Below are 23,854 nucleotides of genomic sequence, written 5' to 3' on the forward strand. Positions count from 1 at the left end.
ATTCTTCTGCAGTCATGTTCTTACACTATAGTTTCATTTGCTTTTTTCTTAAAAAAATAAAATAAATCATTCCAGGACAGCCTCCAAAGCCACAGAGAAACCCTGTCTTTAAACCCAAAAATAATAAAAAAATATGAAATAAAATCCTAGCACAGCCAAAGTGCTAAGCAGAATAATAACCCTTTAAAGGCAAGTGTTGTAATCCATGGAAGCTAGAAATATATTACTTTACACAATAAGATATGCTTTGCAGTGTACTTAAGTTAAGTAAATGGGCAGACTGATGGGACTATCAAAAGACCCAAATAACTACAAGAGACCTTAAAAAGTGTCTGATGACTAATGAAGGGTAAGTCAGATGTGTCAGAACTCAACTTCAAATTGTTAGCTTTGAAAATGGATGGGAGCAAGTGGCCAAGGAAAGAGAAAGCCACAAGTGATGATAACTGTGTTTATCAGGCACAAGGTGAAGAATAGTAACACAGTAGGGGAACAGCAAACAATAACAGTGATTAAGACTGTGCTGGGTATGTAAGTAGTGGTAGAGCACTACTACACACTACTACTACTGCTACTACACATGGTAATTGATAAAACATAGTTATTGTATCAGCTACAATAGGATTATAGCTGAATTAAATAATTTTCTGTACAAATATAATGAGATGAATTACTTTCAATACCAACATTCCCTTTAAATTAATAAAATACACACCGTAAAAAAAAAAAAAAAACAGTGGAAAAATGAATGTCTCTCTGACACCTGGACTCTGACCCTCAGAGAGAGGAATATCACTTTCACCTTGCCATGGCCACTCCATGATTTTCTATACAATCTACACTGCATTTACCACATTCAATTTTATTTAATGCAAAAATGTAAAGGAAAGAAATGATTTCCACTGTCTAGCCTTAGTACAGAGTTATATAATTGTGGCCAAAGCACTTAGGATTAAGGTCATAAATTTTAAGGCTTTAGACTTGCAAATCATTAAAAAAAAAAAACTTACATTATTTTATTGTGATACTTAGTTGTAAATATAGATATATTTGGTAGTATTTATATTTATTCTCAAGTCACAAAAATCTCTGCTTAAATAACCCAACACCATTCCTAGAGTTCTGATAATTTTGTTAGAATAAAATTTGACAAAAAAAAAAAGAATAACACATATAGGTATGTTGTATTATTAAATAACTAAACAAAGATCTATGCATATAGTACCCTTAAATTTTACCTGAATGTGTCCGAAAATGCATTTCCAGACTTGATTTTCCTTTAAAAATCTTCTTACAAACATCACATTGATGAAACGTTGCTTTATATCTAAGAAAGTAAATAGTTCATCTATGTAACTGTAATCAATAATAACAAATAATTGACACTCTACAGCTATACAGACAAATATCACATCAATAAAGCACCAAGCCTGGAGGATCAGAGGTACTGTTAAATCCAGAGCTAGCCTCAAGGGACTTTCTCCAGTTATCATTAATAGAAAAGCATTTTAAAAGACACTTGTAAGAGTCCAACTTCAAAATATCTTAAATCAACCCAACTTTTAACTAGTTATTAGATACACAAAAGAATGCAGAGAAAAGAATAAAAAGAAATAAAATGTAAATTCTTTGTTTTTATTACACAAAGATATAAGTAAATTTATAATTGGCCCAAAAGTTAACATAGTTAGCAACACAGTGGGATGCCTAATAAGTATTAAGTTAAGGTCAAATTCAAATTTAATTGTCAGGACTATGACATCTGTGGATTAAGTAGCATTTAAATGAAAGTCAATGCCTATCACTCTCTAGCTTTTGAGCCATGTAAAACAGTGCATCCAAGTGTGTGTGTGTGGTGGGGGGCACACTTCTTTTAAGACTTTAGAAGAATATAGAAACCAAAGAAAGAGAGATGATTAACTTGTCCTAAATTAAAGAGAATAAACAAAAGTCTAAATTTTTCTCCATCCATTAGGCTGCCAACAGTAGTAAAGAGGAAAGTTGCTTTTTTTACTCACTTTTGCCAGACCTTCTCTCCCAGATGCACACTCTTGTAATGAACAGTGAGATGATCCCTCCGACCAAAACACTTGCCACATTCTTCACACTGATGAGCCTTCTCACCTGAAAACAAAGTCCACATATTTCTTTTAACATGATAGGCATTTAAGTTTGATGTTTTTTCCCCAGAAATAATGATCAAATAGTAAGATCATTTGATGGGACACCAGGAAAACAAAGCCACCCTTCAATCTGGGTTATTTCTTTTATATCATTTATTTAATTATCTTTCACAAAGAAACCACGCCTAATTTCATGATTGTGGATGTTTCACTCACATGGAGAAATTAGTAACCTTTGTGGTAGACATTAACCTTACCTTTTAATGTAGCAGAACAAGATGAATAAAATTACTTAAACCAAGAAATATATATCTAGATATGAAATACCTCAAATGAACACATTTAAATTCAGATGAGCTATTTCACTACTTAGAAAATGGATGTGAGTATTTTCAGATCTTGTATTTTACAAATATTTTTCAACTATGGGGATATTTTACATTCACAATGAGCCAAAATATAAATACAGTGAAAAATCCAGTTGATTACCTATTATTACACTTCCATTCCAGGGTTGATCACTAAACATCATTGTCTCTATACCAATGTGGAATTAATGCATGTGTCTTCTAGAATTACAAATTTAGAATTCCCTCACTAGAAATGATAATCTCAATTAAAATGTCATCAGATCTTTAATCTCTTAGAAGTAAGGACAACTACAATTTGCCTGGTTGTGATCATTAAGAAAGCCATCAGTCACACTTCATAACTAAGGAATGTTTATAATATTGATGATAATCACCTGTTCTACTATGCACATAGATGGCTCTTTCCTATAGTGTGCTCACATAATTGGCTCTCTTAGTACTTCCTGAACATCAATCTGAGATGAAACATGAAGGAAATCCCCAGAGTATATATAAAGTAAAGATCTGAAAAACCGGTCAGGAATATAAAGGTATTCGTTTCCAAATATAAGGCTTCAAAATCCACTACAACATAAACTTTAACATTCAGTTACAATAATGTTCCTTTAAAACAACAAACTTAGCCGGGCGGTGGTGGCACACATCTTTAATCCCAGCACTTGGGAGGCAGAGGCAGGGGGATCTCTGTCAGTCCGAGGCCAGTCTGGTCTTCAAAGAGAGTTCCAAGACAGTTTCCAAACCTACAGAGAAACCCTGTCTCAAAAAACAAATAAAAACAACAACAACAAAAAAAACACACACAAAACTTTCACTAACTTCTTCTTAAATATGATCACAGTGAAAAAAAAAATACAGTTCTCTCTTCAGGGCAGTGCCAATAGTATTACTGCATACATTAGCATAATATGCAAATTATAACCTTTGAGAATTTATTCAAATCTAAATTTTAAATTTCAGTAAACATGATATAATTATTTCTCTGTTTCCAGAAGCTTTTGCAGAAAGTATTTTAAAAGGGGTGATCAACAAACCTCAAACTATTAAAACCACAGCTAGCATATACAGAAGACAATATTATGTTCTCTACCCTGTTTTTTAAACAGTTTTGGAAAGAGCAATACAAAATAAAACTTACCTGAATGTATTTTTTTGTGCTTTGTTAGGTGGTCATGGCGAATAAATGTTTTTCCACATTCATCACACTCATATCTTTTATCATCATGATGTACTCTTAAGTGAAGCCTATAAAGATAAAAGAGCAAAGACTGCTGAAACTGACATGGAAAGAAAATGCTTGATAATGAATAATGAAAAAGAATGAAAACGGGCTGTCTGCACAAGCACCTTCATCTATCATTTGCTAGCATGTATCACTTCCAGAGTCCTTCTTCGTCTTTTAAACAAAAACCTCAGGGTTCCTATCCACCTCCCCCAAAAGAGCACTTTGAAATATGCATATCCCTCACGGTTCTAGATACTTCCTAAGTTCTTGGATACTAAATCTATCCCACAGACTCTACCAAATGTTTGGGTGTGTTACTGATCTGAGTCGCAGGATCTATTTCTGGAATTAGAACTGGACAAATGGTTACTATAGAAATAACTACATGATAATGACAGCTACTGATAGTAGTAATAACTGATGACGACACTACTCTGTAAAACTGATACTATTTATAAAATTGATAGCTGAAAAATCACAATATTTTAAAATACCTCAGGCTTATAAAAATTACATTTTTACTACTTCATACTAAAAAATAGTGTTTTAAATTCAAAGATAAACAATAAAAGGTTTAGATTATTGAAATTTGCCTAGTTTGAATCACTTTTACTCCTCAATGTCCTCTGTATACCAAGTGAAATGAATAGTTTTTCTATTCCATTTTCTAAAATAAGTGTTGACTTTACATTAACTAAAATAGTCAAATGACTAGACTACCCCTAAAGAGAAAAAAATCTCTTCACAGGTAAAGAGATAATAAATAAAACTATGACTATTAAAGCCATAAGATGACAATTCCAGAATTAACTAAGAAAAACTAAAATCATACATATTTTGTAGTAAGCACTTACCTATTTAGGGGTAAATTCAGAACCTTCAGTACAGTCATTCATACATAAAACAATTAAACAAGTAACAATGGACAGAAGGCCATCTAAAACTAAGAATTCCAGAGTCCTTAATCTTATTTCAATACTAAATATATTCTTCTACAATGAAGAATGAAGAAATAAACAAAGCTTAGAACACCAGAGTTTTAATACTATTTTCACCCAAAGATAAATAATTAAATATTTAAATAATGACAGTTCAGTAAAGACTTTGGTAAAGTTGGTAATGAGGAAATATTTAATGTTTTACACAGAGAATAAAGATAATCATTTAAAGTTGTAGGAAGAAAAGTCAGTAAAGTTCTCTCCCAGCTGCATACCATAAGTCTTTAATGGAACAAAGCACTTATAATGAAATAGAATTAAACCAGACCTGTAAATTTTTTATCATATAATACAGAGAAAGGTAACTCACCTGTATGAGCTTCCATGACGAAAACTTTGCCCACAGATACTACAAAGATGAGGTTTTTCTCCACTATGTATTCTCAAATGTTCTTTTAAAGTAGTTCTATATTTAAAAACATTAAAAATTACATATATATACATATAATATATATACATATTCCAGAGTCCTTAATTTTATATTTTCTGATGTAGATACTCACATTTTAATTCTTTTTAATGCCAACATACATACTAAATGCAGATTTTAAACCCCTTATTAGAACATAGACCTATAGTTTTATCTATTACTTCAGCAAGCACTTTGCCAGAATTCTTGTAGTTCTAACTTTAGAATTTTTCTACACACTTAAAGGGCTGAATCAGGAAGGGCAAAGCTATTAAAGGAGACAGAAAAGGAAATGTTCCTTACTTCTGCTGGCTTTTCCAACCTCTCTGACTTGGTTGTCATGTCAATCCCCTGTGAGCTGACTTGAAAAGGCAGACCATCAGGAGCTGAGGCTCTGCCAGCAGATGGTGCTCATCTACAAGAACCTCCAGTACCTGACAAGTGTTAGGAGAGGATTCCCAAGCTCTGTGGGGAATACCCCTGCAGATATTCCTAAACTATGTATAAAAGCAGCCACAGTAAACAGTTTATATAACAATTTATAACACATGTAAGTCCTTCAACTTTTCTGAATGTGCAAATAATTTTACCTTTCTCGTACTGATTTTCCACAAATAAAGCAAGTCCATTTTCTCTTTCCACCATGAGTACATTCTATATGACGTTTCAAATTTCCAGTGTCATTGAACTGACGACCACATATATCGCATGGAAAGGGACCTAAAAGAACAAAACAAACAAACAAAAGCATATATTTGAAGTTTGAGAGATACTATGTTAAATTCAATAGAGTTACCACAAATTTGTTCCTACCACCACCAGGAGCATAGGCAAAAATCTGTGATACACTCAAATTATTTGTTTATATTCTCTTCCTTTCTAGGTTGTTCATTCCTGAAGAGCATTTTTAGACCTTAGGCCAAAGTACAAGGCTTTTTTTTTTTTTTAAAGGAAGTTTTTTTTTTTTTTAAATAATTCATTTAACTTTATTTTATATGCATTGGTGTGAAGGTGTCAGATCACCTGGAATTGAAGTTACAGACAGCTGTGAGCTGCCATGTGGGTGCTGGAACTAAACCCAGGTCCTCTGGAAAAACAGTCATGCTCTTAACCACTGAGCTATCTCCAGCCCAAGTACAAGGCTTTATATCCAAAAAATAAGTAGAAGTCCTGAATAAACTAATGTGTCCATACATTTAAATGGCTAATTTCTAATTTCAAAATAGACTAAAACAAAGTAAGAAGTACTATATGCACAATTTCTATGAAAAGAGGCAATGAGAACTTTTAAAGAATAAAAGATGAACAGTTCATGATTTGTTAATAACCAGCTGTTCACATACAGTAATTTGTCAGTGACACTGAGAAAACTGAAAACAACTGTGGCACATTTCTGTCCACTCTTGCAAACTTAAACCCATACTTGTTAAAGCGAAATACTGACCTTTCCTGGTTCTGAATTTTATCAAGTAAGTAAGTAGAGACAGTAAGTTCTACTGAACATCGAGCAAAAGAAAAACATGGTGAAAACACACACAGCAGATACAGTGCAAGGAAACCATATATTTTCAGGATGGTGTCTCAGAATTTGCAATAATAAATTGAAGTAGAAATTATAATGAATTAATCATAACAGCACAAGGGAAAGATAAAGAATTTGGACATTGACTCCAAGACTAAAGCAAAACTGATCCATGAACTCGGGAAATGAGACAAAACTATATCACTACAGGTATGCTTAACATATTCGTATTTAAAATTATATTTCTTTGATCATGGAATTTCAATTTATTACTCATGTATTAACTCATTCAACAAATATTTACTGATTCATTCTAAGTATTGTGGAAACTCCCTCCTTCATCTATGCTGAGAAAAGAAAAGGTGTCCAAATAGTTGGGAGTGGTGATAATTTGTTTATGATTTAATAAATAAAGCTTGCCTGAAGATCAAAGTGCAAAGCTATCCACACTTGTAAGCCATACAGGACAGGCAGTGGTGGCACACATCTTTAATCTCAACACTCAGGAGACAGAGGGAGATGGATCTCTTTTAGTTCAAGATCACCCTGGGCTACAAAAGATTGAATCTGTTTTAAAAGAAAAATAGCTCACACAAAGGTGATCCCTGCAAGTAGGATCCCATGCCCTTAATCCTAGCGCTAAGCAAGGTGGAGAAAGGAGTTATATGACTGGGTGAAGAGAGGAAATATAAGGCAGGAGAAAACGGAGCATTGCAGTCTGAGGAGCAGCAGTGCAGTCTAAGCATGGAGTCTGAGAACAGGATCGCCCCTTTGGCCTGAGCATTGTAGAGTAAAGAACGCTAGTGGCTGGTCACTTTGTTTCTCTTATCTTCAGCATTAACCCCAATATCTGACTGAGTTTTTACTATTAAGAACGATTTGAATTCCTGCTATAGTTGGAAAAGAAAAGACAGTATTTGTGAAGTTGAAAACAAACTGGTAAGTTGTACAGCCAAGATGAACCTATTAGGACAAGCCTAAGTTGAGTGTAGTATTAACTATCTATTCTTAACATCTCTGTAACCTGTTAACTCTATATAGTTGATGTATTCACCAGGGTGAAGAGGAAACAGAGCATCCACCTGTATGTTCAGTTACTTGTTAGGGTTCCTCGAAGAAAACACTTCTAATTTTTTCCAGTATTGGATGCTCAGTTTCACATATCATCAAATTTCTCTCAACTCTTTACTTCATGTAGCTAAGCTAAAGTCTTACCATTAAGCAGAACTTCAAAATAACTCTGCACACAGGATAGAATTACAAGATCTGACTTTTAAAAGTTAAATAATCTTACTATAAATCTCACATTTACAAATGCAGATATATTAAAAATTCTTTCTTAGCTGTTCCAATCATATTACTTAGATCTCTCTCTAATTTAACAGAATGTACAATCATAACATAGGAAACACAAGTGTATTTTTGAGTAAGAGTTCTTCCATGTGTGATGGAAGCATCAGAATCAACAAACAAGTAGAGCAGACTTACAAAAGCAAGTCCCCGGGAGCATGTATGATCAAGCTGCTTCAGCAAACCCTTTAGGTGAGACAACTTGTACTGTTTCTTATGAATCACTCATATGAAGTTATAGCAGTTCACAGCAATAAAAGTTATAGAAGTGAGGCTCAAAACTGGCTTACTACATTTGTCATTACACGTTCCCTTTGTTGTCTGTCCACTGTCTTCATGGTGCTAAGGATGGACCCTGTGCCTTCCCACGCCATGCATCTGCTCGGGTTCTGAGCCACATCACCATCTACCATTTGTTAGCATCATTATTTAAGGGGGGAAAATAAAAACAGAAATAATCAAGCCAATCATGTATACAGTTTATTGTGTTTGATCTTTTTCATAAATATGAAAAAATGTAAGCCCATTTTTTTTTCAAAAATAGACTTTTCAAAGCCCTTGAAAATAATAACTATAATACTGGCTATAACATATATCCAGAGAAAGAGAATGCAAACTTAACACCTATTACATATTACATGCAATGGTTGTTTTGGTTGTCAATTTGACTACATATAGAATTAACTAAAACAAAAAAATGAAGGGCACAGCAGTGAAGCATTTTTACTTAATTTGAAATAGGAAGATCCACCTTTAATCTGAATCTTGACACACACATAATCTGGGCCACAACTTCTGATGGATGGATATAAGGACATGGAAGAAGGAATCTTTCGCCCTTCACCTGCTTGTTCTCACTTGCTGCCTTCATTGGCATTATTAGAGCCTACTTCTCTGGGATTCCAATGTACACTTATTCCCCAGCCTTGTGGAATAAGCAACTTCTGGATTCTTTATCTTTCCATTCATAGCCAGTCACTGTTGGCTTAGTGGGACCACAGGCTTTAACTTATTCTAATAAATCCTCTTTACATAGAGAGGATAGATAGATAGATAGATAGATAGATAGATAGATAGATAGATAGATAGATAGATGATAGATTCATTGTACATGTTCTGTGATTCTACAGAACTGTGACCAATACAATTTTGTTTAATCCACGTAGCAACATTTATTAACCTTCTCTGAAATATGAGAAAACTACAACATTATGAACATTCTTTAGATTATATTGTAGGTGGCTGACCGTGACAGTAAAAACAGCTTCACTATGAAGTCATATACTTCATTTACATGACACCATAACTACAAGTTCTCCTAGTAAATGTCACCTTTTACAGAAATTACACAGCAGCAAATAAGCATGTGTGGGCAGAGAATTGTGATTTACTGGACTGCTCAATTAGGCTCTGCACTGTAATATAATCTAAAGACATAATCTCCCTAGACACAAAAACAGAACTCATTATACAGCTAGAAGTTATTTGATAAACATGTACTACTTTGAATGTTCAGTGTCTTTTCCTAGAGTATTTTTTTAGTGTCCTTTATAACTAAAGCTTAACACAGTAATTAAACTTCACTGTCTACCATTTCTGGAACATTTCCCTTATTGAGATCAGATATAATAGAAAAATAAGTAATCTTTCAATGAACAACAACAGAAAAATCCAGTTAATTCATTTTTAGAAATGTCCTCTTCAAGAGCTCTAAGAGTTAGCCAGCTCAGCATATGCTGATAGGGAAGAAACTATTATATACAACAGGTTACTTTAACTTTTATACTCTAAGAATACTTCAAATGCTGACTAGTAAGTGATACATTTAATAGAAGTTGGAATAAAAAATAGAAGTTGATACAGAAATGAAGGTAGAATCAACATAGTAATTGTAAAAATCTCTTCGCCAGGATATGTTTCAAACCAAAAAGCAAAAAGATCAACTATAGATTTCAAATCAAATAGAAAAGAAGCCACTAATTGTCCAATAACAAGTAGGTAGGTACTGAGTTTCAGAAATGAATAAGAGTATTTCCTGAGTAAGAATGAACCCAGGTCAAAAGCCAGGTGAGGACAGCACATCTGTAACCCCAGTGCTGTGCACTTGCTGGTGCTTTCTGGCCAACAGTCTAGGTCCAGGCTCAGTCACATATAATGTCTAAAGGGATTAAGGTGGACATACAACATCTTCCTCTGGCTTCTGCATGCACAATCAGGTGCACCTGCAATCACACATGTGCACACACCACACACAGTTACAAATGCACAAATACAATCACAAAGTAGTTATTCCTGAAATAAAGTATAAAAACAATTTTCTCACATGTAACACGTAATCATGATTTCTCCAATTGGAATCTTTAATAAATTTAATAGTTTCTATGATGGTTTTTTAGAATTTCTAAGATTGAACTTAGTCAAAAATTACTTGGAAAGGATTAAGCTAAAAAATGCATGTGCTGTATCTACCTGTAATAAGTAGCTTTCTGTATTATTATCACAAAAATCAAATATGCCTTGAAACACAACACAGGCTTGAAGTTATTATCGAGGCACAATAATTCAAGGCCCTTCAACACTTTTAAGTAATGTACTTTAAAACACTGTTTTATCAAAAAAAACAAAAACAAAAACCCACAAAAACAAAAATAAAAACAAACCAAACTACTCATTTCTATATTTGTTAATATCCATTTTAAATATACTATCCAGAAATTAATACAATTTTTCAGATCAATTCGATGTCATGATAGAGGGAGCCAGTATAGGTTTGGAGAGAGGTCTGGGGCAGGGGAAAAGTTAGGGGATTCACAGGGATGACCCCAACTAAGAATCTAGGCAGTGGTGGAGAAGCTGCCTTTGATGTCCTTCCCCTATAATGAGATTGATGACTACCTTGGTTATGATTCCTAGAGCCTTCATCCAGTAGCTGATTGAAGCAGAAACAGGCATGCACAGCTAAGTACTGTGCCATACTCCTGGAATCCAGTTGCAGAGAGGGAGGAGGGATGAGCAAAGAAGCCAAGACTGTGCTGGAGACACCCACAGAAACAGCTGACCTGACCTAGTAAGAACACAGAGACCCTAGAAGTAAAGCTAGGGAACCAGCATTGGAAAGAACCAAACCCTCTGAATGTGGGTGCCAGCTAGGAGGCCTGGGCAATCTATGGGACTTGTAACAGTGGAGCCAGTGTCTATCCCTAGGCCCCAAATGAACTGTGGGAGACTATTCCCTATGGAGGGGTACTATTGCGGCCCAGATACAAGAAAGAGGACCTAGGCCCTCCCCTAAATGATGTGAGACTTTGATGGTCCCCCGTGGAGGGCCTTGCTATCCTTGGGAATGGGTTGGGGGTGGGTTGGGAGAGCCAGTGGGAAGCATGGGAGGATGGGAGGGTGAGGGAATAGAGGGATTGATATGTAAATAAGAGTGCTTTTAAAATAAAAAGAGAAAAAAGAATACTACTTTAATTCTGAAAAATATACACTATTAATAAAGCTTAGATCTACATTGATTTTATCAACTCATCACATGCTCATACCACACCTCCATCTACAAAGCCTCTGGTATTAAGCCCACCCACAAGAAAAGGTGTTTGGATCATGGACTGCTTCATAATCAAATAGTACAAGAACGAAAGTCTACCACTCTGCATTTATACCTAATTTCAAATGTCTTTGCCTTGAACTACTGTATGACCTATACTTTTCAAAATAATACATAATTTACTCTCTGGTATCTGAAACATTCTTCACAGCTTCATACCATTTATAAAGCTATTTGCCCACATGATTCTTACTTACTATAAATTATTATTCAAGCTGTCAATAAAAGCAATAAAACTGAAAGAAATACCTTCCATTTGGGACAACAACAAATGATTATGAGGATTAACTTTCATAAAATTACCAAGCCATATTTTCAAATTTAAAATATGAGTCTCCATCTTGGCCATAAGCTTTAGGGAGGAAACTCACCACCTAATATTTTATTCCAAATATGCTAAATTTATTCATTCACAAAAAGCTTTTATAAAATCAAATGCCCTGTTTCAAGCACTTAATGAGATCTATCCAATGATCAATGTGAATTGTTTACACCCTCTGATACTTTTGCTATTCAAAACAAAACCAAGCCATATTTGCTGGTCTGTAAGAATGTAATATATATAGCAAATTAAGTACAAGTCCCTTTGCCCTAATTCAATGCCCAAAGTTCATCATGAGTGTTTTAATAACCCTCCAGAAGAAACTGCTTTAAAAGTCTCAACAATATTAGGAAAGACACAACAAGGAGTAAAACAAAAAATGGCAAAACTCTAATGAAAATAAACAACTGCATAAAATGACTGATATCTTATGTTCATAAGCAGGAAGACTAGAGAACACCAGGACTTCTGATTTGATAAAACAGGATTAATGATATCCCAATCATTCCTGATAAATTATTGGGTATCAATAAACCGAATTTGTTTTTTCTTTGACACATGGTCTCTCCATGTATACAAGGTTAGCTTAGAGTTACTATGTAGCCTAAATTGTTGCAAAATTATACTGATCCTCCTGTCTCAGCTCCTGAGTGCTGCATTTTAGGCATGTGTGTGATGTATTATTTGTGATTTGTTAAAGCTTGGCTAAAGATCAGAGAAGCAAAGCAGCCAAGGTAGTAGATCTTACCTTTACCCAGCTGAAACGGCAATCCTGTCTCCACGAATCCTCAGAGGCAAAAGGCTCTCAGTTCCTGTCTCCTCCTTCTTATATTCCTTTCTCTGCCCAGCCATATCCTCCTAGTGCTGGGATTAAAGGTGTGTGATCCCAAGTGTGAGGATCTTGTGTAGGCCAGGGTAGCCTTGGACTCAGAGAAATCCATCTGCCTGTCTCCTGAGTCCTGGGATTAAAGGTATGTGCCACCACTGCCTGGCTCTATCTATGGCTAGTTAGTATGGTGCTGGGATTAAAGGTGTATATCACCACTGCCTGACCTCTATAGCTTGTGGCTGGCTTTGCTTTCTGAATCCTCAGGCAAACTTTAATAAATCATAAATAATATATCACCACAATCCCCCTTTTTGTCTAATACAAGAATTTTTTCTTTCTTTCTTTTTTTTTTGTCTAATACAAGAAGGATTGCCATTTCAGCTTGGCAGAGGTAAGATCTACTGGCTTGGCTGCTTTGCTTCTATGATTATGATCTTCAGCCAAACTTTAATAAACCATAAATAATGTATCACCACAAACATGAGTCACCAAGTCCAGCCTGAAAAGCTGATTCTCATGTTTATATAGAGACAAGAAATCCAGAATGGACAACATAATACTGAAATCAAAAACAAAGTTAGAAGACCAACAGTACCAGACTTCAAAGCTTACTATAAAGCTGTAATAATATAGATAGTATGCAGAACAGCAAATAGACTCACACAAACATGAAGTGAATTGACAAAGGAGTGAAGGCCACACCATGGACTTTCAAAAAAAAAAAAAAAATGGTGTGGAAACAATTTGACAATCATGTACACAAGAGACTAGAAATTTGACAAATCTAGACATAGTCCTCTACAAATTGTGTCCTTCGCAAAAATGAACTCAAAATGTTTCACCAACCTAAATAAAAAACTATAAAACATATACCAACAATGTAGGAAAAATCTAGGTGACTCTGGGTTTGGCAACGTTTAGATATAACATTCATGAAAGTTAAATTTATTTCTATGGCAAAACCTTGTAAATGTAATGAATGACAAGCCAGACTGGAAAAAAATTACTAAAGTAGTATAACAAAATACATACAGCATTCTAAACAGATTGGAGAGTGGGCTAGAGGGTTAAGAGCACATACTGCTCTTCAGAGGGTCCATTAGGTTCCCAACAAGCATGTTGCATAGTTTTCAACCACTTGTAATTCCAGCTCCAAGATCCCCACCACTCCACCACCCTTTCATGAGCACACACAGGATGAAAACATAAACGCACAATTAAAATAATAAAAATAAATCCTTAAAACAATAAGAAAAATGTCAAGCCAGAGAGATAGTTCAGCAGGTAAAGGTGTTTGCCACTAAGCCTGGTGACCTGAGTTCCACATAGTGGAAAGAAATACGAACTCCTACAAGTTGTCCCAATACCTGATCATAGGCCTACCCAGGAAGATGTGACACCAACTACAAATGCCTAAGTATTTTTAAAAGGAATTCTCAAAACTCAACAATAAAAACCAGACAACCACACTAAAAAAAAGCTAAAGACTTAGCCGACAGAGCATCACAATCAAATGACAAACAAGTGAAAAGATGTCCCACACCTTATCTCCAGTAAAATGTAAGTGAAACAATGATATAGCAAGCGATTATTATGGTGGCTCCAACACAGAATTCTGACAATACTAAATTTAAATGCTAAAGTAACAGGAGTTCTAATCCAGTTGGTGGGAATTCAAAATGGTACAACTATTTTAGAAGACAAATATGCAATTTCTAACAAACTGAATGTATTCTAACAATCCAATAGACCTTTTCTTTATATTCTTAGATTTTTTATCCAAGCAAACTTAAAATTTATGTCCACAACAAAACTTGCAAACAAATAACTAAAGCCATTTTATAATTAATCACCAAAACTTGGATGTTCATCATTTTTAGAATGTACCATGTGGTGGGGATGCTGATAATGATGGATGGTGCTATGTACAGAGGCTGATAGCATGTGGTGGGGATGCTGATGAAGGATGACACCGTACATAGAGCTTGGCAATACAATAACTATCTGCACCTTCTCAATTTTGTTGTGAACTTAAAATTACTCTTAAACAAAAAAGATATTTTTCAAGATCATAAAATAATTATTTCATTTCCCCCTTCTCTTTACTCCCTTCAAGCAACAGAGACCTTCAAGAGGAAAAAGTACAGTTTAACAGTGGTGAACTCTTCTAGATTCAGATAATCAGTAACTAGATGCCTGCTTTACAAAAACATAACTTACCCAGATGGAACTTCTCCTGATGCTTTAACCGTGCAAATCGGGATTTAAAATGTTCTTCACAATAGGTACACTTAAAAGGTTTATCTTGTGAATGCAGAATCATGTGTTCCTCCAAGTGTGGTCTTCGAGTAAAAGATTTCTTACAAATCTAAATGAAAGTGCATATAAAATGTAACTACCTTAATTTGAGCCTGAATTAAAATACAATGCTCATAATAAAGATAAAACAAATAAATTCAAGTAAAGAGAAACATCTCCCAACAGAAAACTTACCAAAATATTATCAATTTTCTAACTGTGCTAAAAAGGGGGAGAAATAAGAAACACTAGAATTATAGTTCAGAATTATGTTAAATTAACCCTAACAGATAAATTTCCAGCCTAGTCTACAGAGTGAGCTCCAGGGCAATTAGGTCTACAAAAAGAAACCCTGTCTTGAAAAATCAAACTTAAAAAATAAAAAAGTGATATAAGTCAGGGATTTAAAAAGTGTGAAGCTCCTGCAGCACCAGATAACTGTACCAATTAGGCACAATTCCACAATTATTTTTTTAATGCTCAAAAAATGTTACAGAGCAGAATACTATCAACAGCTTCATTTTGGAGTTGAAGACGATAAAACTTAATAAAATGAAGGAGACATAATCTTGTGAGGAGTCAAAAAAATTAACTTCAATTTTTTGAAGCTGCAATCAGCAACTAGGGACAATTCTGCAAGTGTCATATATATGTAAGTTAATCTTTAGAACAATAATGTAAATGATAATAAGCAAAATTAAATACTAAACTATATGCAACTAAATGCTGAAAAAAAAATCCTTAGGGTGTGAGAGAATAAACAAATTCTGTCACTGCTAATACTCCCACTGAATTCCTCTCCCCTCCACCCTTTTCTACAACTGACCATTAACAAATAGCATGGGACAGAAGCTATGATCTGTAAAGTTATAAAGCCTGGACTAGGTTTCTTGGTGCATACATGTATGTACACAAGCACTTCCTTCCTTCCTCCCGCCCTCCCTCTCCTCCCTCTCTCTCTCTCTCTCTCTCTCTCTCTCTCTCTCTCTGATCCTAGCTGCTATATACCAGAAGGGTAGCAGAGCACAAGTAGCTTCAGAGAGGGCAAGAAGGAAGTCTCCTGTTCCCTGATCCATCCCTACTAACCCTAGCCATCAGGCATCACCAAGTTGACTACTATATTAGAAAGTCGCTGTGAAATTGCCTTAAAACCAGAAAAGATCACCCAGTAATTTCTTTTTTAAAAAAAAATATTTATATTTATTTATTAATTAATTTATTTATTTATTTATTTATTTATTATGTATGCAGCATTCTGTCTGCATGTATCCCTGCAGGCCAGAAGAGGGCACCAAATCTCATTATGGATGGTTGTGAGCCATCATGTGGTTGCTAGGAACTGAACTCAAGACCTCTGGAAGAGCAGCCAGTGGTTTTAACCTCTGAGCCATCTCTCCAGCCCCACCCAGTAATTTTTAACAACTGAGTTACTTTGACTGACAGCACAAAAATAAAGAAATACCTAGCAAAGCCTTGTCCCCAGTTTGGATTTCTGACCCACAAAAAGTTGAAAAACTGTAAAATAACAGTTTAAGGACCTCTGAGCTTCAACATGGTTTATTATACATCAAAAGACAATCAGGAATGGAGGGGTAATTTTAACATTTTATACTCTGCCATAGTAATGTTAGAGATCATACACAACTCTAAATACAAAGCATAGTGATTTTGTTAATTGTATGCAGCGTACAGATCCCAGGAATAATAAGAATCAAAATAGGATCTCCACTTCTGAGGCCTATTATCTGAAACCTTACAGGTTTGCAGAAGAAATTAAAATAAGAATTTTTTTTCAAATAACTTTACTTAAAAAGATTCTAAAAGTGAGGTAACTCTATTACTTTAAACCTAATTACCTTTGTTTCCCAAAAGACAACATTACATTTACTTTGATTTTCTAATAGAAATTACAAATTCTTACATCACATTTCCAACTTTCACTTTTAGTCTTCTTGATAGAAATAAATTCTTGTGCATTTTCAGGATGAAATCTATCAAAAAGAGAGAAAAAATATTAAGAAAAATATGCTAATTAAATCTATATTGCATATGAATTTTCAACAGTAATTTCAAGAATCAGATATTAGACCACACAGCATGGTACATGCTTGCAACCTTACACTCAGAAAGCAGAGGCAGGAGGAATGAGTATCGGTGGCCAGCCTAGGCTACAAACCAAAACTCAGCTTCAAAACACAAAGAATTAGGTATGAGTTGTTTATTTTTGTTGTTATTATCACAGGGTCTCACTCTATAACCCAAATTGGCCCTAAACTTACAATAATCCATTGACCTCAGCCTCAGAGGTGCTAGGATCACAGTGATCAGCCACCTTAACCACCTTAGGTCCCAATTTCTCTTATAAACACAGGTACATGTAGTAAGAATATAGGCCCCATCATTTTAAAGATTTTATGCATATATCTAAGATACAAAGAAATTAAGAAAAGCATATTTAAATGCATTCTTAAACAACATCTACATGTATGCAGATACTTTAATTTTTAGAGTTAATCTTCAACACTCTATTAAATATAATCATGAACTTTTCAACACTAAAGGTGAATATGAAAAATAAGAATTTTAAAGCCATGCATTTCTGAAGACATACTTGTCAAAATCAAATTTCAAAACAAAAGAGAAAGAAAGAAAGGTAATCAAAATGCATCTTAAACGTTTCATTATGTGCCATATTCTTGTTGCACTGCCACAAGACTTCATCTCAACAATGGGGAAAATACCACTGAACTAACATTTGCTGTTGTTTTGATATGGAAACTCTAAAAAACCATAAAGACCATAAAACAATGACAGAACTGCTTGTAGACATTTTCAGTTTACTTGTGTTTACATTGGAAGGCACAATGACATACAAAATGGAAGCAAGACAATACTTGCCTCTTGACGTGCTTGGCTAGTGTCTTCTTGCTTGCGTGAAGCTTATTACAGTAAGGGCACTTGTGCTCCTTCTTATGAAACTCTACTTCATTACTGTGCTTCTTTCTGTGAACGGTTAAGTTAGACTTTGTCGAATAACGCTGGTGACAAATATCACACTCAAAAGGCTTCTCACCTGTGTGCACACGGGTATGGCTCTCATATTTCCCTACAATTAAGAAGAAAATTAAGTTCAACAAATCTATTATGCTGTGACTGGAATTTCAGAGTGGAATAAAAATGCATGGTTTAATAAACTTAATATTCATAAACTAAAAAGAAAAATATTTATCTAAATTTCAAACTCAAACAAACCTCAAAGACTTGGCGCTTCAAGTTTACCAGAAGTATAACTTTTCCTCAAAAGCTTCAGTCATTAACATATTCATTCATATACTTTAAAAACCTTAATGTTGTCAGGCCATGGTGGTACACACTTTCAATCCCAGCACTCAGGAGGCAAAGGCAGGTGGATCTCTGAATTCGAGGCCAGCCTGGTCTACAGAATGAGTTCCAGGGCAGCCAAGGCTACATAGAGAAACCCTGTCTTGAAAAACCAAAAATAAAACAAATAAATCTTAATGTCTGAAATTTTCCTGAAAAGGTGTTGGCAAATTCTAAATATTGAATGTATTTTTTAAATGTAAAACTACCCTTTAGGAAAATTTTACTCATCATTTAATGTGTATTATATCCACAATTTACTTTTCCTATACATATGCACAAACTCAGTGTTCAGAACTGGTAGATCTTATTCAAATATGATTAATAGATCTTATTAAAGTGTTAGAAAGAGAAACATGTTTCTTCTCACAAGTGGCATTCTAGAAAGAATGCAACAAACCTACAACAGTTAACAAATAATTAACACTACAACCTATTTATATAAGAACTCTTTAAGGAACATGAAAATAAAATATGACTATGAGCTTAATACTGAAATGCAACACATACAGGTAAAATCTGAGCAAGTAAGAAAAGATGAGCAGGCAGGCATAAAAGTCACCCAGAGTCATACACATGAAACACATGTCTAAGATCTTTGTCTGCTCAGAATGGGTAATACAGGTATTTCTAATAGAAATGACCAAGAAACTGTAGCACAGACTACTCAACAAGAAAAGCACAGTGAAAAAGAAAGCAAATGCATACAATTGGTTTAACTTATGTATATTCTTATTTGTCATAAAATTAATTAAATAAGAATATACATCACTGTGTAGCATAAAAATTTCCACATTTTTGAGGCAGAAAAACATCACAGCTAAGCATAGGCCATGTTGGATCTTTGCACCAGGACACAAATCCTGTCTCCTTAAATAGCAGAATGTGTGACCTGCAACAAGTAACTTCTCTGCATCAAATCTTACTCATCCAAATAACAAAATAAGTATAAAATTTTCTGCACAGTGGTCTATATCCTCTTTTTACACACATTTCCAGAAAACACGGTAATTCGCCACCTCCTTAATTAGCTATGTCCTAAGTAAGCTAAAAATTTAGCCTCTCAGGACCTGAATTAGTAAAACTTTATGGGATTCTATATAGCAAATGAATTAATATATACATGATACTTAAAACATTCTAGTATAGTACCTAGTAAACACTAATAACTGTTATCCATTATTATCCTTAGCACCTTTAGTACAGATTCTCAGGATTGGGAAATAATTTATTAACTTTCTAATGCACAAACTCATTTTTGGTGCCAAGTGGAACATTAGTTCCCAAATGGAACCTAAGATATAAGGCATAAGAAAAATTTTGCAACAGTTGTTTACTTTCCATAAACATGTTACAGCTGTAAAGATCTCATACTAGTATTTAGTGGCGTTTTCATTACATTTACAACGATGACATTTTTCCTACTTGAAATATTAAGACATTATTGAATATTAAAACCATAGAATAAACAGTTAAATTTTTAAAAAAATTAATTGCCTATTAAACCTCACCTTCTTAGATCATCAGTCTTAAAGATTAATAGAAAAAAATTAAAACTTGAATAACTCAAAGTGTGCTCAGGAAGCATGAGCATGTGCATGCATGTTGTGTGTAGGGGGTTGTTTTTTGGGGGGGGAGGGGAGGGTGCCTGTCCATGCGTACACACGAGGAGACCAGAGCAAAGCACTAGATGTCCTCCTCAATGCCCTTCACCTTGTTGTCTTGAGACAGGTCACTCAATGAACAGTAAGCTTGCCCTTCAGCTAATCTGCTGCCCTGCCAATTCCTAGACTCCACCTGTCAATCCAGAACTTACAGGCACAGGCAGCCATTTCCAGCTTTTTATGTGGGACTCAATTGAGGTCCTCAGGTCTTCATATTTGCAGAGCCACTTCCCCAATCCCCAAACCTAACGGTTTTAAAAAAATGTTTCGAAGTAAATACAGTAAATGTGTGATTTTTTTTAATTTGCAAGATTTTTACAATAAAATTTAAATACATTTTAAAGGAGAAAACAGAACAAAATAAATGTAATAATTTCAAGAGACAGAGATAAATTCCCATTTCATTACAAATCACAGAAATGAAAAACTTGTTACAAACTCAAAGTTTATGCACATCCGTACTGCAGAGTATACTGCAGAGCCCATTGTTTCCCTAGAGTTGAAATCCTGAACAAGAACAACAGACAAGCCTGAGGAAAGCTGGACTCAGAAGATCCAAGTCGGTCTCCAGAGATTTATGAAGACAAACAAAATGTAATCCCCCAATAAATCTCATGTTTAAAGCAAATGGCAGGGGTGTAGAGGTGTGAAAGGGACACTCCTTGGTAGAAACAGTATCTACAATCTACATTTGTTTCATTTTTGTGTGGAAGAGGTTCCAATAACAATGTGTAAAATCAGCCTGTTCTCTTCAAACTTATCAGTCTCTACTTAAAAACTAGAAAGCATCATATAGTGAAAACTTTGTACATAGTAGTTTTCTGAACCAAATCTCACTATGAGGATCTCACAAACTAAAGATGTTTCCACATGAATAAATTTGTCTTGATGTGTTTCAAAATTTACTCCCTGATATGGCTCAGGCAAAATTATTATTTTCAGATTTTACATGCAGTTTTTGTGAGACAATCACTACATTACCCTACTATAGTTCATATCCGACACTGCTACTCTCAATTGCATCTAATCATGTAACAGACCGTAACAAGCACACAAACAAAACATTTAGCTGTAGAGAATTACACCATTGTTAACAATTCACTAAGAACCAAGTAGAATCCCTATTCAAATAGACCAGATAAACTAATGTTTAATAAAGAGTCAGAGGGAACACAAAATATTTTTTGTCTCTAGAAAAGATTATGATTTACTCCAAGCAAAGATTTTAGTTCTGTGGAGGAAACAAAAACTATAAATTATCCAAATTTTCTCTTACCCCATCTGTCATCTCTCTATTTTGCTTTTTACCCAGTAGGTTTTTGGTATAAGGGGCAGCAAGGTCAAAGGACTCTTATTTACATGAGAATTGGATGAGAAATGGACAGCTGGTAGCCTCTGGAAAGACATAACTAGATCAGGAGTGTTACTTGCAGCACCAGATAGAATAAAAGATCCAAATAATGGAATCAAATTTTTCAGTTATGTATTGTGCAGCTAATGATTCCAGCAGAATTCTCAGAGCTTATTCCTTGTTCTCATAAGCACACTTTACAACAGCCAAGCAAGATGATAAAACAGCTAGCAGGGTCTGTGCAAGCCAACAGAAACTAGATAATGTCCTTTAAACTTAGTTCAAGTCAGTAAGTGCTTACTGGCAAATGTTAATATCCTGAAATATCCAAAGCACACTAACCAAGCACAAAGTATATAAGTTTTAGCCTCATTGTAGTTAGACTAGCAAAATGACATCAAAACATTCTAGTACCTAGTAAACACTAATAAATGTTACCCATTATTATCCTTAGCATCTTTAGTACAGATTCTCAGGATTGGGAAATAATTTATCAACTTTCTAATGCACAAACCTCATTTTTGGTTTCAAATGGAACATTGGGTCCCAAATGAAACCTAAAAATATAAGGCATAAAATCCTGTAAAAGGAATGAGTGTGAGATGAGAAAAATGACTGAAAGACAGCTATAGAATTGTTTTGAGGTTACTGGAAAAAACATTCTTGTACATAACTCTTTTCATTCTATCTGTCACCAATTGCTTCCTCTACTGACATTCACCATAAACACTGTTCAAATCTCATCCCACTTTTCATTGCCAATGTCACTCAACTTCTGAATCCAAGTAGCTTTATGCTTCTGCCTCTTTGCTATATGCTCCTTCTCACCTCCTTGGCTTTCTCATTTCCTTGCCCAATTTCCCTCCTCACAATGAAGCCTGTATGATCTGGCTATAACTCACTAGCTGTCACTCTCCTTTTTCAGCTTCCCCTCCCCAGTAGTTTCATCAGATAAAACTCCTCTGTATAGGATTCAAGCCATTCCAAAGCTGGTTTTCCTTTACTTGCCTACTCTTAGTCCCTGTCATTTTTTCTGTGTCTCTTCACTTATCTGAAAGACACCCACACCTTAGCTATTTCTAGAACATACCATACTTCAATGCCTTCACACACTGATCCTTCTACCTTGTAAAAACCTCCCTTTTTCTGTAAAGTTTCAGGTTCAATACTACCAGTTCTGTGAAGCCACTCATCATTTTCCTGCTCCTCCTGATAAAAGCAACTTTATTGTACATGATAATATTTTGCATGTGGACAGAGAATCTATCATTTCATGTCTGTTTAACAGAACTTGGAAGGCATCCAATGGTAAGTTAATGAATACTAAGCACAGCTAACATTCTTGAACACCTACATTCTGTGTAGTACTTAAGTGGTTCCTCAGAACCATCTCATTTCGTCCTCAACATACCCATTCGTAGTATTAACAACACATCAGCATCATCTCATTTCACTAATAAAGGGGAGTAAAAACCACACAGGTTAAACAACTCATATAAGGCCTAGATTTAAAAGCCCAGCAGTATGATCCTTCAAAAGCCCACACCTCCCTGGGGAGCAGAAAGGGTTTGAGATAGGGCGTTGGGCGATAGGGGAGGAGGGGAGGGAGAGGGAACTGGGATTGACATGTAAAAGAAGCTTGTTTCTAATTTAAATAAAAAAACAAAAAATATCAACACATAGATATAAACAAGTACTAGATAGATGTACATAGAGACAGACACACTTGGCCATAGGAAGAATGAATGAACACTAAGCAAGCCCAGGATAGTCAACCAACAGAAGGGAAAGACTGTAATGTAAAATCATTCTGAAAAGTAAGTTGGAAATAATCCTACATTGTAATGTACTGATTCTCATAATATATGGAATGGCTTTGGCAAAAAACATTTTGCAAACTTTTTGGTTTATCAGCTTCAATCTTAGGCAGGGTTTTCTGAGTTCATGTGCATAAAGAAAAGCACTCATAAGGTACCTTATTTATAAAGTGACTTGAAGAAAAGCTAGGGTAAGCAAAATTAATAAACATTTTCTATTATTATTACAGAATTGCATAAAGTTAAAACAGACTGTGTATTAGTGCCCCAAACATAGGGGAACTGAAAGCCTTCCTTCTTCAACAAAGTACCTCACAGACTGACTGTTCCAGAGAGCAGTTTGAGACCCACGTGCTGGACCGATAGTCTATAATCAGTGAACTGACCCTTGCTCACTGATTTTTAAATCAAATTAGGCTAATTAAACTTTGTAGAATAACAGAAGCAGGGATCACAAAGTTTAAGATGTATAGGAAAAATAAAATGTTCTAAGATAAAATGTTCCCAGGCACCTCAGCTCCAAAAAGCTGCTCTCTGTGTATATCCTCATATTGATAGAGCGACAGTGACATTTACTACCAGGACTAAGA

General features: G+C 34.8%; 1 protein-coding gene across 3 annotated transcripts in view; it reads right to left on the bottom strand.

The window, feature by feature from the left end:
* Zbtb41 (zinc finger and BTB domain containing 41) overlaps positions 1-23,854 on the bottom strand; it is a 33,290-nt gene that overhangs the window by 6,672 nt on the left and 2,764 nt on the right. For all 3 annotated transcript variants that reach the window (XM_027417447.2, XM_027417445.2, XM_027417446.2), the window contains exons 3-10: positions 17,950-18,157; positions 16,973-17,042; positions 14,974-15,121; positions 5,714-5,843; positions 5,025-5,120; positions 3,630-3,736; positions 2,019-2,124; positions 1,239-1,327 (exon numbers count right to left, since the gene is read on the bottom strand). In XM_027417447.2, the coding sequence (XP_027273248.1) occupies positions 1,239-1,327; positions 2,019-2,124; positions 3,630-3,736; positions 5,025-5,120; positions 5,714-5,843; positions 14,974-15,121; positions 16,973-17,042; positions 17,950-18,157 (954 nt within the window). The remainder of the gene's footprint in view (positions 1-1,238; positions 1,328-2,018; positions 2,125-3,629; positions 3,737-5,024; positions 5,121-5,713; positions 5,844-14,973; positions 15,122-16,972; positions 17,043-17,949; positions 18,158-23,854) is intronic.

The sequence above is a fragment of the Cricetulus griseus genome, chromosome 5 (genome assembly GCF_003668045.3).
Source record: "Cricetulus griseus strain 17A/GY chromosome 5, alternate assembly CriGri-PICRH-1.0, whole genome shotgun sequence".
In the NCBI taxonomy this organism is placed as follows: Eukaryota; Metazoa; Chordata; class Mammalia; order Rodentia; family Cricetidae; genus Cricetulus; species Cricetulus griseus.